The sequence below is a fragment of the Uranotaenia lowii genome, chromosome 2 (genome assembly GCF_029784155.1).
Source record: "Uranotaenia lowii strain MFRU-FL chromosome 2, ASM2978415v1, whole genome shotgun sequence".
Lineage (NCBI taxonomy): Eukaryota > Metazoa > Arthropoda > Insecta > Diptera > Culicidae > Uranotaenia > Uranotaenia lowii.
The window spans coordinates 228994633-229009841 of record NC_073692.1 but is presented as its reverse complement, the minus strand read 5'-3'; the positions used below and the strand labels follow the sequence as shown (position 1 = coordinate 229009841).

Genomic DNA, 15209 nt, shown 5'->3' with positions numbered 1-15209 from the left:
TTTCAACTAGTTTCAACTTGCTTTTTCAAACAAGAGGAGAGAAAGATTAAAGAAAACCATTCAAACTTTAAATGGAGTTTTCCATAGATTTTCCGGTCGAATGTATTCGACATTGTTGCTAAAGTCGTAGATAATAATTTGGTGGTACCCAAATTCACTTTTTTTGTTGCGTTTGTTACGGCCGCATCGACTGTTGAGTCCTTTTTACGCGATTATCAGACAGAAGCACCGATGGAGAAAGTTGTAAAGCCTGAACGACTAAATGTTCAATCAAAAACACTTTTTGGAATTGAACTCTCAAAAATAAGTCTTGAATCACCTTGAAGCGTAGAAATTGTATTCTCAACTAAATCGGCAATTAAAAAACAAATTGAACGGTATTCTCAAATATTTTTAACCAAATCCTTACCCAAAATATTGAACAATTTGTGTAAGTATTTGTATGGATTTTTACCACTCAGCTAGCAAGGTACAGCCAGTAGCAGCGAGCACTTCTTGCTTTGCAATTTGTCCAAAATTTTAGAAATTTTAGTGGACTATTACATTGGAAAATAAATGTAAGCAGAGGCACTCAAAATATTTAACAATTTGGCCAAGAATTATTAAAAAGTTTATTATCCGTTTCATTTACTGAAATCAACATTTGCGCAGACAGAGGACATTATCAGGAAGAAGTCGTGTGTTGTTTTACGATAATGTCCACTGTTTCGCAATTTTTTGGTCGGGCCTAAAAAAGTCACTAAATATAGGCTTCCGAAAAAGGGCCCAAAAAACTTGGTTTATGCCATCGTTTTTTTCGGGGAGAGTTCATCAGATAATGCGCAAGATGCATGTTCGGCATACTTATGTACACACATTTGAATAGGCAGTAGCGAACGTAAATTCAGTGAACGGTCCTGTCTGCCGGGGGTAATAAATTCGCTGTGGATTATTGCTTATTTTTTGGATACACATCTCCATAAAATAAATAATTCGATCAGCGGGTCACCCATCAGTGGCCTATAAATAACTGGCTGTCGATGGTTTGATGTCATCAGATGTTATCTTCCAATTGATTTTAGCTTCCAAAATGTTAGAAGAATAAATATCGATTAGCTGCAATTAGATAAAATTTAACCTTTTTTTTCTTTTTATCTCAATTGAATTTCAGGTCGAGCAACGCGATGTCCCCGGCATCGATTGTGCACATTTGGCGATGGACACCGAGGAAGGTGTCGAAGTTGTCTGGAACGAGGTGCAGTTTTCCGAGAGGAAGAATTTCAAATCTCAAGAAGAAAAAATACAACTAGTATTCGAAAACCTAACACAGTTAGAGCATCCAAATATAGTCAAATTTCATCGTTATTGGACGGATACGCATAACGATAAGCCTAGGGTAAGATTTAGATTGCCGTTTAGATGGAATAAATTTTTTAATTAATAATTGCACACCTTTTTTCTTCCCATTAGGTAATATTTATAACGGAATATATGTCCTCTGGTTCCCTGAAGTATTTTCTCAAACGAACTAAGAAGAACGTTAAGAAACTTCCACTGCAAGCATGGAAGCGGTGGTGTACTCAAATTTTATCAGCACTTAGGTGAGAACGTCGTAGAAATAACTACATAATATAGATTGTAGAGTCGTTAATTGATTTTTTCCTTTCTTTCTCTCGTTTCGCTTCCAGTTATTTGCATTCCTGTTCGCCGCCAGTAATTCACGGCAACTTAACCTGTGATACAATATTTATTCAACATAATGGTCTAGTTAAAATTGGTAGTGTAGCTCCAGATGCCATTCATCATCATGTAAAAACATGTAGGGAAAATATGAAAAATATGCATTTTTTACCGCCAGAATATGGATGTAGGTTCACCTTTCACAAGAAATTCGTTTGATGAGGATTACTTAAATTTTGTCCCCTTCTCCAAGCAGCAGCCGCATCGACGACCGCCATCGATATCTACTCGTTTGGCATCTGTGCGCTGGAGATGGCCGCACTGGAGATCCAAGGGAACGGAGATTCGGGTACGCTAGTCACAGATGAGCAAATCAAACGCACTGTCGAGAGTCTTGAGGATGCCCAGCAGAAAGACTTCATCATCAAGTGCCTCAGTCATGACCCTGCCAAAAGGCCTACCGCTAGAGAATTACTATTTCACCCGCTGCTGTTCGAGGTGCACCCGCTGAAGCTGCTCGCCGCCCACTGTCTGGTGAATACGTCATGTGAGTACTTTGAACTATTCTTTTTTTTATTATCTGAATTCAGGTCCTCGATAAATCCTAGAAGCTCATAATTTCCTCATGTGATACATGAACTGTAAATTCAACAGCTGTCTTCTACATGTAAAAGTAGATGTAGGTAAAAACATATTTTTAAAAATCAAACGTTAGGCACCATCGGAATAGATTGTCACAATTCATACTATTGGATGTTGATGGCTTGTACCTTTTTTCAAAGAAAAGGTTATTTCTTTTGGATTATCTATATAGTGAGTTCAAATTATATTATTTTGCAGCAATGCTTTTATATGGACAAATAATCCTGGAAACCCAAACACAAAAAAAATCTTTATTCAATTCTAGAGTGAAAATTGCCGGCTTTAAATCGCTCTATCTCTTTTCCCAACCGATCTTAACATACCTTAAAGTATTAGAAATCTTGTAATGTAAATGAAATATGCTTCTATTTTTAGACTACAATGTCAGAATCCTAGGTCCAAAGTCAGGTCCAAAGTTACAATACTTTTCACTAAAAACTTCAAGTTCAACTAAAAAAAATCATGTTTAGAGGCCAGTTTTTTATGCTTCTTCAATGTCTGACGATCCCTTCACACTTGAGATTCAGTTCAATCCCTTTCCGTTGTCAGATTTATCTCAAATTTGGCATATGGCCTTCTTATGATTTTCATAAATCATCTAAGTCTTTTTTTTCAATTATTTCGATTTTCGAGTAGGTATTTATTAAGTCGAATTTAATTAATATAATTAAAAAAACCTAAATTGAGATTTTAAATAAGTATATAAATAGCTAGCTCTTAACAGAATGATACAAACGACATATTTTGTTCAGCAAAGTTTAAGCGCACAAAAATTCGTACTTTGGCATCGGCATAAAAATTCAAGCCGGGTACACATTTTTTTTAGAAAACAGCTGGTTTTTAAAGGAATTTGGTTCATTTTAGGTAAAGCCTTTAATATTTTTATTAAATATAAAATATATAAGCATTGTTAAAATTTTAGGACTGATATTTTTAAAAAAAATCAAATCTTTGAAAAGTTGAAAGAACCTCTAAACATGATTTTTTTAATTGGCCACATACAGAAGTTTTTTTCCACACCCAAATCTATCATTTGAAGGTTGAACCTCCAGATTCTCAGGCATTTTGCAATTTTGGGCCTCTCTACTGTCTAAACACCAACCCCTAAAAACATCATTGACGAGCTGAAGCGGTTCTATCTTAAGCCCAAGATCAGGATTTGCTTCAAGATCAGGGTCAGGATTTGAATCATGTAGAGATCTGGATCTCGAAATACTGGGATCAGGATTAGGATCTTGATCTGAATTATGATCAAGATATGAATTATCTTCAGGATTATGATTTGTACTGGTTTAGATTCAAATCAGGATTACGATCTCTCTCAGGATCAGGAACAGCATTAGCATCAAGATCAGGATCTGGTTCTGGATCTAGATATGAATCCGAAATTTTTAGATATGAATCCAAAGAATCAGTGTCGGTTTCAGGAATAATATCTGAATCTGGATCATGATCAAGATCAAGTTCAAAATCTAAATCCTGATCTGTATGTCAATTACATTTTTGAAATGTTTTGCTTTTTCACTCAAGCCAAGTAAGTTAAACTTTTCAAACCTTTGTTCTAACCGGGATCAGCCGAAGGTTTTTCCAGGTGTTTTCGAAAGTTTCTGGCATTTTCACTCGTCATGACTTCATGTTTAGATGTTTTGTAGACGCCTGATAATTGTTTGTTTTTTTTGGAAATAATTCTCATTATTTTACTTTGCTGGGCAATCTTTTCACGAGAGTACTAGGCAAAATGTTGAACAATAGATGTGAAAATTAAAGATGTGTTTTCAACTTTTTTTGTGATGCTCTTTTGACTTCCAAATGTGGTATTTTTTGTATTTATATAAATATCATGTTTCATTTTATAGAATACTAGCTGTCTCGGTGTGCTTTGCTGAACCTTAAAAAAAATCGAATTTAAAAAAGTTATTTGAATATTGATTTATTTTTTGTAGCATCATTTTAAATCAAATGTCAACATAATTCACAAGCAACCACTTGAGAATTAAAGCTGCAGCTGGATTTTCGAAATGCAATACAAACATGATTACATATTTTTAACAGAAAAGGCTTGTGATATAGCTCAGTTGGCAAGTCAGTTGCCTTCTGAGCTGATGTCCGCGAGTTCGAGTCCAACAGTATCGAACACAGTTTTTCAATAATTGTCCGCCAACTGCAACGTTGATATAGAGTCGCGAATGTTCGAGGTAGAATAGCTCAAACGCTAGTGGAAAAACGTCGGGACAACGAGATAAAGTTAAACGCGTCTAGTACCGAGTAGTGAACAAAGGAAAACTGAATTTATTCTTCAAACTTGTACATCGAGTTTCAAGTACTGTTGCCAGATGGGTTAATAGAATTGTTCAGCAGTTGTTCGTCGAGACGGGGGGTCTCAACAGCGAATACCATTAGGATGGTAAACGACTTTAATCGAAACAAATAAGAACTTATTTACGGAAGCTCTCATGTCTCTCATGAGAATTGAGTGATTTTCGGAACACTGCCTAAAGATTCATAGAAATATTTATCGTACCCAAATACACTAAATTGGGTTCCATTTGCCCGATTTGTTCTACTTCAATACAAAAAATGTATGAAGGCCTTCTTCTCTTCTTTTTTCCGATTGGAAGAAGGGGGGGGGGTCTCAAATAACTATACACACATTTCTCGTACCCAAATACCCTCCCATGCGAAATTTGGTCATATTTGCTCTAAAACTGAGGAGCACAAAATTGTAAGGGACCTCCCTCTTCTTTTCTTATCTTCTCTCTGGAACGAGGGTAGAGGAGTGCAAAATATTCATTAAAGCATTTCTCGTACCCTAATACCTTCTCATGCCAAATTTGGTTTCATTCGCTTGATTAGTTTTTGAGCTATGAAAAAAATTTTAGGGAAGTCCCCCTCCCCCTTCCTTTCTCCCACTGGAGGAGGAGGAGTCTCAAATAATAGAATCATTTATCGTACCCGAATACCAAAAAAAACTGGAATCTCAAATCAAAACCGGGTAAATTATGTTTTTTCCCATAAAGTATGGACCACGCAAAATCTGGACGCATTAAAAGGTTCTGTCTCGGAGCTATGATAACGAAATAAAAATGTTTTGTACTCAAAATATAGGGTTTTTATTGCACTTTAAAGGAAAAATAATAAAAAAAATATTCCGATGTTTTTTTTTTGATGAAATTTCGAACTTTTCGTCGAGTCGAGTCGTCATCATAGTTTGAACACTCTATTCAATGACCTTTGCGGCCATTTTGTTCCACAATCTCTTCATTTCTGTTGCATTCGAGTCGTCCTACCATTCTTCTTCATCTTCTGCTTGACAATTGCCCAAAATTTTTCGATAGGGCGGAATTGGGGTCAGTTGGGTGGGTTGATGTCCTATTCGACAAAATCAACCCGTTGGCCCGATACCACTGTAGTACCTCTTTGCTGTAGTGGCAGCTTGCCAAATCTGGCGAAAACTTTACTGGTCCTTTATGAGATCTAATTTACGGAAAAAAACGTTTTTCAGGCACTCCTCCTTGTACATTTCGGAGTCCATGGTCTTGTTTTACACAAAAAACCGGGGTTTTTCATCCGCAGCTGCAAATACCTTGCCAGATCAAACATTTTCTTGCCAACTTATTGTCAAAAACGTATTTGAACTTTGCGGGGACATCACCCGGACCAGTGGCTTTGTAAAATTTTTGGCCAGGAAGCCGCCCAAAATCAGATTTCACGATTTTTGAACCAGACCACTTCGGGTTTTTGACGTGGGTGTCCAAAATTAATTTTCGTCTCGCGGTTTCCATTACGTGTAACTTTTTTGGAACAGAACGAATCTCAATGAAATTTACTGCACTGTTAGAAGAAACATTTCCGAACAAAGTACTGTCAAAACATTCCAGATCCGACAACTAGGAGCGCTATGGTATAATAAACAGTGCGTCCAGATTTTGGATGATCCATGCTTTATATAAACCTATCAAATCCTAAAATTCATTCATTTTATCATGACGATACATTTTCTCAGAAACTTTAGTCGTGTATTTTATGTAGGATTGTAAACCATTCAGGAAAAACGGGAAATTGTTGGGATATTATATTGATCAGTAAAAAGCCCGGAAAAACGGGAATTTCATAAAATATAGATTTTGCGACTCAGCGTATATATTTGTCGACCAAGAATCGTCATAGAAAAATTCCTTGACCATTAACTATTTCTTAGATTTTGTCCCGTTGTGCACTTTCTTTGAGAATATCTGAAAAAATAGATCTTGCCACCATTTTTTTTGATTAACTGATAAACGCACAGAAGGCAGAATGTGAACAAGATACGTTTTTGTGTGATTCTTGTACAAATTGTTCACTTAAAGTAGTAGGATTTCAATTTGAAAAATCGAATAAAACATGCAGCTTTAAGATAGGATTGAAAATGCGAACTTAGATTTCAGATAAATTTACCAGAAATTAGGTTATTAGATTAAGGCATTTTAAACTCAGCGCATTAAAAAAAAATGTATCATTTTCTTACCGTATTACCATCACCGTATTCTGAATCACCTTTGAGTTTTAAGTTTTAACGAAAAAATAGATCCTCTCACACTTTTACGTTTAACTTGAATAAAAATAGAGATGTACCCAATATTCGGTCGGCCGAATATTTGGCGCCAAATACCGCCCAAAAACCGTTAAGCCGAATATCCAGCTCACCGAATAGTTGAGCTTAGTGTTCGGCCGAATAGGCCGAATATTATTAAAATTTAAACAATTACAGAGTTATAATTATAATTATAATTTTTTTTAAATGATTTTGCTAAATTATGTAATATCCAAAAGTTGTGTTGTAAAAGCTGCATAATCATCAGAAATTTTTAGTTTCAGCCAAATATCTCAGGTGTATCCGTGTATCTTTTACTGAAGATCGTACAGGAGAATGCTGACGAGTATCGCTTTATACTTTGATTATGTTTTTTCAGATTTTTTTATATATTCAGGCTTGCCCATAAGAATTCGAGGTAAGTCAAATCTGGCCGAGATGTCAAGATATTCCTTATAACTTCCCGAGTTTTTCTCGAGTTTATTCAGATAATTTGCTTACTTGAATAAAAAAGCCTAAAATTCTCTTCAATATTTTTTTGTTTTTGTGTTCAATAACGATTTAAAAAAAAATCAAAATGAACATAAACTTTGCCCTTTTTTATTTTTTCTAAAATCATCCTGAATGAGTGAAGGTGTGCTTAAGGTCTATAGATAATCTTTTTTTAACAACAATTTTGAAGATTACTTGCTCTAATTCGACTTCCATCTTGTTCTAGTTCTATATCAATTAACCCTCCAAAGCCGTTCGGGTCAATATGACCCGAAGCGCACATTTCAAACATCTTTATCATCATTCCAATATACTGATGAACTGGTAGTTTTGACAGACCAAGTATGTTCTATGAAAATAATGATCAAATTAACGCCAAAAAACTAAAATTTGAGTTTTTAAAATCGGTTCATTGAGAAATGAAATACAGCTAAGCAAAGCCAAAACTGGATGTCGTTTTTTTTAAGTAAGACTTTTTTCTACCGGAAGATCTGTCATAGCGGTAAAAACTTTCATTGGACCCCAATATATCTATACATTGTCGGATAGATGGATTCTTGACAATTTCAAACATCAATGAAATAAATAAATACAGAAAAGCTGTCAGAAGTTATGAGTATTTTAAAAATAAAATGGATTTTTCGGACTTTTAACTTTCTGAACCAGTTTCTGAAAACCTGGTAATACATATCGACTTTATTTTGAAATGTTGAAAAATAAGAATAAATTACCTACACAATGAATATAATATCATCAAAATCGGTTAACATTTACAGCCAGGAGAACGAAATCAAATTACAACTCATATTTCCCCGAAACGGATATTTAGCGAACGGCTTTGGAAGGTTAAGCAAAGCCAAATTGCTTGGCATCTGTTTCGACAGTTTTTGTCATAGATTTCACAGGAACACAATATTTTTGGTAATAATTGCCCTTGTCATCTGATGTCCTTTCAGTTATTGGTGACGTTTTTAAAATCTGAAAGACTACTACTTGAAAAAGATCTTTTAAAACATCATCTGATAATATCACCTGGTTGAAAATAATCGACTCAAAAACATGAGGGAATAGAAAGAAATAGAAGAAAATTGAAAAAAAACACCTTTGTTTTTTCATCAACAACTCAATAGAATATTCGACCGAATATTCGGTCGAATATTGGTTTGGCCGAAAAGTTGAAAAGGTCAATATTCGGTATTCGGCCGTTCGCCGAATACCACTATTCGGTACATCTCTAAAAAAAAATAATTTCATTTTGGTCACAAAACCTGATAAAACATATTTATTTGCGCATTTTGAAACTGGGAAAATTCATTATATTATCTATAAATCATGGTCACGTAAAACATAGATTGAAAAAAAAAAGTTTCTCATCTCAAGCACACAATTGTAAACAAACAAAACGAGTTTGGCTCCTTAAAGCCTAAAGGCAAAATGAAGAAGTTAAAAATAAAAAGTAATATTCCATCACAATCCTTAATAACGCATTTTAATCTTATCTTTGTAACATGCCTTCCTGTACCATTAAGACTTAATTAAACAATAAAAGTTAATTGAAAAAGTGGGATTATTTAGAGGTTCTAAAACGGAATTATCTGGCATGAATTCGAATAACATTCCTCGTATTGACATCTTTACTTAATACAAATCTTCAAATATTGGTAACAATCATTCTTCCCATTTAATATTGACTATTCCGTACTACTACAATTAAACATTAAAAGTAATCAGTTATATCCGTTTGATGAAGAAGCGTATAAGGCTTTTTAGGCTTTTTAAAAGAATAAACAAACAGAATCGTTACCCGGGACGATGCAAATATATGGTTGCTATACTCACTCTTATGTTTACCCCCAACACTGACAACTTTTACGGGTTGCAACCGCCTGCTCTGAATCAATAAACGAACATAATAACAGCAGTTAGGGCAAAACTCATGGGTAACTAGGTTGCCACTGCCAATAAACGAAAACACTATAAGAAAACTTCACGTAAACATAACTAAAATCCTGAATGTGAGCTTTTGGTTCCCTTTTTGAGCTACAGTTATCGAATAATGTATTACAGGTTTATCGATCAATAAGGATTGAATGCTGAGTATGACTACGTGTATGTGTGTGATGACTAGGTAATCCCAAGTAACATTTACAGTTTTATAGCAGGCTACTAGATAAACTTTCGGATTTAGAAGGGGTTTGAGGAGTCTAATAAAACTATCGGTGTTACTTGGGAATGGTGATTAAAAAGACATCTAGCTAAGGAAAGAGAATTTCGTTGATTTTTTTTTTTCTGTAATAAAATCGAAAATTGCTAACCATTTCAAAATATTGTCTAAAATCGCAATAAAAACTATCCTGCAACTATTCTCGTTCCAATTGTCAAATTTGGAGCAAATCTTTTCTGGCGTTTAAAGGCCTTCCCCATACACGCTCACCAACCTTTTGTTTTTTTTTATTTATAGCAAATAGATTATAAATAATAGCTTTATAATGTTCTGTGTGCAATTATCAGGCGGGAAGCGCAATACGAAATAACTCGTATTTGATACTATATTTATTAATGTGCCTTTCATCACATTCTAAGTACAGATAGAAATTTCCAGCTATGTTTCAGATTAGCATCACTATCTAAATCCGTTCTACTGGAAAAAAAATCTGAACGAAGTGTTAAAAAAGAGGACCAATTCTGTTTTATCGGCGTTTAAGCAACCACACAATAAAATTATTCTCTGGAGCCACCACTTTTAGCTGTACCGTTGATTGTGTGTGTTCTGTCACAGTGTGCATATTAAAATTTCACCTAGAGATCCGGATCATTCATTTTCAAAGTGGTACTGAAATAGTTTTCAATGGTACAATTTAGTATAGTTGGCCATGCAGTCGACACCCTTTTCGGGATTTGCAAGAAAAAATGTGTCTGATTTTTTTTTCTAACAATTAGCATATGTATGAAACTATATATGCTTATTATTCAGATTGAATCATGACTTTTCAACATATGTAGAAAGGGAATTTTGGATCCTAATTCAACGACTTATCCAAATGCCGTCGTGTTATAGAATACAGCTTCTGTATTATATGCGGATTGATTTTGGAATATTGTTTGAAAAAGTAGTTGTGCTGTTCAATATACAGCTTTCGAAATCAACTCACATTTCTTATTTAAAACCAAACATTCCTCTAAATACTATATGAACTTGCTAATGTAAGAATGTAGATTTAAGAAATTAGATCCACATTTTTATAGTTCCGTTTTGTCCTTTCATTTCTTTCTCTTCCGAGCTATAACACTGCAAGTATAAATTCTTTATGTCAACCATTTTTAACATCCTCTCAAATCAATTAAGTCGGACAAATTCCCGCATCGCAATTTGCAAATGTGGCCTTCCCTCCCAGTCAGTATGCAAATTGACCTTTGACTCGCTGGTAAGCATCTTACAATGCTTGAACGAGAAGGCTTACTTGTCCGGAAGAAGCAATAATTTTTCGCTACCGGTTCCTGATTCAAGGGACTTCAACTTCAACAATGGTCAATAAAATTGCCATTTTTTACCTGCCGTATAAAAGATGTTCATTATTCTTCCTTCGGTTGAGCAAAATCTTCCTCTTTATTATGCTGTATGAAGAAAAGTTTATATTTCATAAAGATGCAATGAGAGATTTGACTGATTGTCTAGCAATTTCAGACATTTGAATTAGCCCGTTCCATCATATTTCTACTTTGAAGCACCGTATTGCTTAAGCAGTTTAAATCCAGCCATGCAATCATGAGGAAATTACGACAGCAAAACAGAACTGAAAATGTTTTTCCTGTATACCTACACATATTTCGATGCATCGTTGACTGATTATTTTAATCGTTTTTACTATATATTCCTGCTCTTCTTCGATGCACAAAACAAACACCGCGTGTCTCGAATTGCCGCCACCGTCACAACATTCCGGGACGATGTCCTTATCACCGATGATGAACGAACGAACGAACGATGCACAACACCAACACCTCGTTATCTGCCCCCATCATCACACTTCCATCATCTTGCAACCGGCAGCAAACTACGACGAGATGCTGCAGAAGCTGAACAAACCGGACATCGTGTATGCCGAGGTACGGCAAGTCGAGTTCCACCTGGGCGCCGTGACCGGTGCGAAAAATCTGGAAAAGTTTGTAGAAGATGTAAAGTGAGTATGTGGGACTCGAAAAAAGGGGTTGGGCCTAGGGTGGGGGGGGAGGTGATGTTTTACATTTTCCAACTGTTCATTTTCTCTTTTCTTCCTCTCCTATACAGATACGGCATTTATCCACTGACTGCCTTTTCGGCACAAAAACCACCCGCTTCCCGACCACGAGCAATATCGCCCGAGACTGCAGAATCGGTCAAATCCGCCACGCCCGAGCCGATCGACGTCGAAACTAGGAGAGTTGTGAATATGATATGTAGTGTTAAGCCGCGAGAGGAAAACTGTGAACTATTTGTAAGTATGCCGGAGAATATTGATATTACTTTTCAAGTTGAATGTTGATTATGGCATGGTAAAACGATTAATTTTTAGTCCAATAAACGGGGTGGCAATAAAAATAAGAAAAACTTTTGAAGAAATTAACACCGGTGGAGAGTGAGCCGGTGCCTAAAATGTTCAAATATTTTGTACGGTAGCTTTTCTACTTCAATGGCGACCGTCATAAAAGTGATCGCTTGTTGATTTGCCGATACGGAACACGTAGGCATCTCAAAAAGGGATACCTATCATGGATAACGATATGTGCCTGAAATAATTCTGGTGCCTTTCTTCAAGAGTCATACGATAAGGCATAATGTAAAAATGGCCAAAAAGTGGTATGTCGTCAACAACGTCCAGACGGGGTATGCAGAAATGAACACTTTAATTTTTTCGTTTGCTAGTGGAAATTTGTAACATCAAGTCTAAGGCCGCGTTTTCACAAAACTCATTATTCATGTATACGTATTGATGCGTTCATCTTTAAAATTTTATGCGTTATATACACTTTTCAAGATAATTTAGAGTTTCAAAATATCAGAATATTTTTTTAAAAATTAAATGGACTTGTTTTTATACTCATAGAAGTTTTAAAAGCCTATATTCAATGATTTTTAAAATCATAATTTAAGTGCATTTATTGCACTCATTAATAGAAAAAGCCCCCAGATGTAGACTTTTGATTTCTGTATAACAGTTGAAGGCTCTGCTGGAGCTTTCAAATGAGCTGTCGCTGTCATATCTGGCAAACAATATGCTTCTCTTTCTACCATAGGTGAATTAAGGCTAGGGAGAAAAAGGGAGACAAAAGCTCGAACTGCTCGATTTTTCGACTGTTATAATGAGTCCAACATTTCATTTATGCACGCATCAATAAGAAATTTTGTGAAAACGAGGCCTAAATGTCATTTTCCTTTGGGCTAAAACCATTGAACACTTCCAATTTCAACACGCTGTAAGACAGCACACATATTCAAATATTTCATTCAAAAGTCTGAAAAATGCAGAAATTCAACATTTGAAACCAAGTTTGGTTTTGCAGTTTAAGCAGTACAAAAGATTTCAAATTCCCATACAAAATTGAGTAACTACATTAAGCTTTTTTACGCGAAATTAAATCCGCCATGAACGTATAGGAATAAATATATTTTCGCTCAAAAAATGTGTTGACTCGTGAGAGCCTTGTAAAAGGACTGTGTACATGGCAGAAAATCGAGTATAAAGAAGCCGTGTTAGAAAAACTAAGCGAAATCAACTGCTTAAAAAAACCCTTTGTGTATCTTATTGTAAATTTTTTACAACTTTTAAGAATCTTAGAACTATCAAAGACAACTCTGGAATGTGTCATGCCAATTTTCTTTTAATGTTTAGAATCAAAGCAAAATTTTAGGGTAGTTTTTATACCTATATTTACTTCAAAAATGAAAAGAAAAGTTAATCGATGGAGCGTTTTCGATTGATGCCCTCCCAGTCTTTACAGTGTCTTCCGGGAGCCGAAGGCCGATAGGCCGGAAAATGTTAGGCCGAAGGTCGCTAGGCCGAAAAATGTTAGGCCGAAGGTCGCTAGGCCGAATGGGTTAAAAGGCCGCAGGATGTTTGGCCGAATAGGACAATAGGCCGAATGGGACATTAGGCCGAAGGTTATTTGGCCGAATGATCATTAAGCCGAATGGACATCAAGCCGAATGAACGATAGGTCGCATGGCCGAATGGTCATTAGGCCGAATGGTCACTTGGCCGAATGGTCATTCGGGCTAATGCTCATTAGGCCGAATGGTCATTAAGCTGAATGGACATCAGGCCGAATGGATGTTAGGCCGAAAGATCATTAGGCCGAATGGTCATTAGGACGAATGGTCGTCGAGCCAAATGTTCGTAAGGGCGAATGGATGCTAGGCCGAAAGATCTTTAAGCCAAATGGTCTTAAGGCAGAATGGACGATAGGCCGAATGGTCGTAAAGCCGAATGGATACTAGAAGGTCGTTAGGCCGAATAGCCACTAGGCCGAATGGTAAATAGGCTGAATGGTCGTTGGGCCGAATTCATGCTTGTCCTATAAGAAATATTATCGCTTTTGCATTTTAGGTCGATCAGTAGTTAGGCCGAATGGTCGTTAGGCCGAATAGTCATCAGGCCGAATGGTCATCAGGCCTAATGGATGCAAGGCCGAATTCGATCATTCGGCTTTGCGACCACGGCCTATCGTCCATTCGGCTTTACGACCATTCAGTCAAATAACCATTCGGCCTTGTGACCATTCCCCCTAATGACCATTCGGCCTAACAGCCATTCAGCCTAACGACCATTCGGCCTCATGACCATTCGGCCTAGCATTCAGCCTTATGACCATTCGGCCCAACAACCATTCGGCCCAACAACCATTCGGCCTTACGACCTTTCAGCCTAGCATCCATTCGGCCTTGCGACCATCCGGCCTTACGACCATTCGGCCATGCGACCATTCGGCCCAATAACCATTCGGCCTTATGACCTTTCGGCCTAGTGACCATTCGGCCCAACATCCTTTCGGCCTTGCGTCCTTTCGGCCTAACAGCATTTGGCTAGATAACCGTCGGCCGAATAACCCATTCGGCCTTGTGGCCTGTTCGGCCAGATAGCCCATTCGGCCTAACGTCCATTGGCTGAATGACCTTCGGCCGAATGGCTTTCGGCCTCATGACTTTCGGCCGAATAACCCAGCCTAGTGTCCTCCGGTACCAGTTTTTCAGTTTTTTTTTTTCCATTTTCTTAACATGTCCTTCTCGTCTTTTTTCCTGCTCTTCCGTAGTTCCCGCTTCATTATTGCCCAGTATTGCTTCACCGGGCGCAGCGCCGGACAGTTTGACCATGTCCATGTCCTTTGGAACAAAATTGACCTCATACCCTTTCAGGGCACTTTTAGAATAGTGGCATGCCAAATCCGGCCAAAATAGCGGAGCCAAAAAAGGCGTTTCTGGAGTCGCTCAGATTTGTAGATTCGGCCATTTACTGTGCCCTTTGTCACGAAAGGCTCCCTCATCAGTTCGCAAGAGCAGATGGCCTGCCAAACGAGATATTTGGATGCGTACTTCGACATTTTCTTTTTAAAATTGTCTTCCACATCGGACTTGCTTTTACCAGTGAAAAACTCCAACCCCAGTATTTGCTAAAAATCGGCTTTTATATACCTTTCGTCTTCCATCACCCAGCAGCCATATTTTGTCAACATCTTCTCGTAGAACTTCCGTGCCCGGGTTTTAGCCGTCGATTGTTTCCGCTCATCGTAGTTTGGGATGTGCTGTACCTTGGATGTATGTAGTCCAGCTCTCTTCTTTGCATTCTGGACTTAGCTCTGCGAAATTCCGATC

The 15209-nt window shown here is 37.0% G+C and overlaps 1 protein-coding gene across 2 annotated transcripts in view; it reads left to right on the top strand.

The window, feature by feature from the left end:
- The window catches only part of LOC129744419 (nuclear receptor-binding protein), a 151689-nt gene that overhangs the window by 131309 nt on the left and 5171 nt on the right, over positions 1–15209 (top strand). For both annotated transcript variants that reach the window (XM_055736929.1, XM_055736928.1), the window contains exons 4-9: positions 1151–1375; positions 1450–1580; positions 1668–1846; positions 1916–2206; positions 11415–11544; positions 11652–11838. In XM_055736929.1, coding sequence (XP_055592904.1) covers positions 1151–1375; positions 1450–1580; positions 1668–1846; positions 1916–2206; positions 11415–11544; positions 11652–11838 — 1143 coding nt within the window. The remainder of the gene's footprint in view (positions 1–1150; positions 1376–1449; positions 1581–1667; positions 1847–1915; positions 2207–11414; positions 11545–11651; positions 11839–15209) is intronic.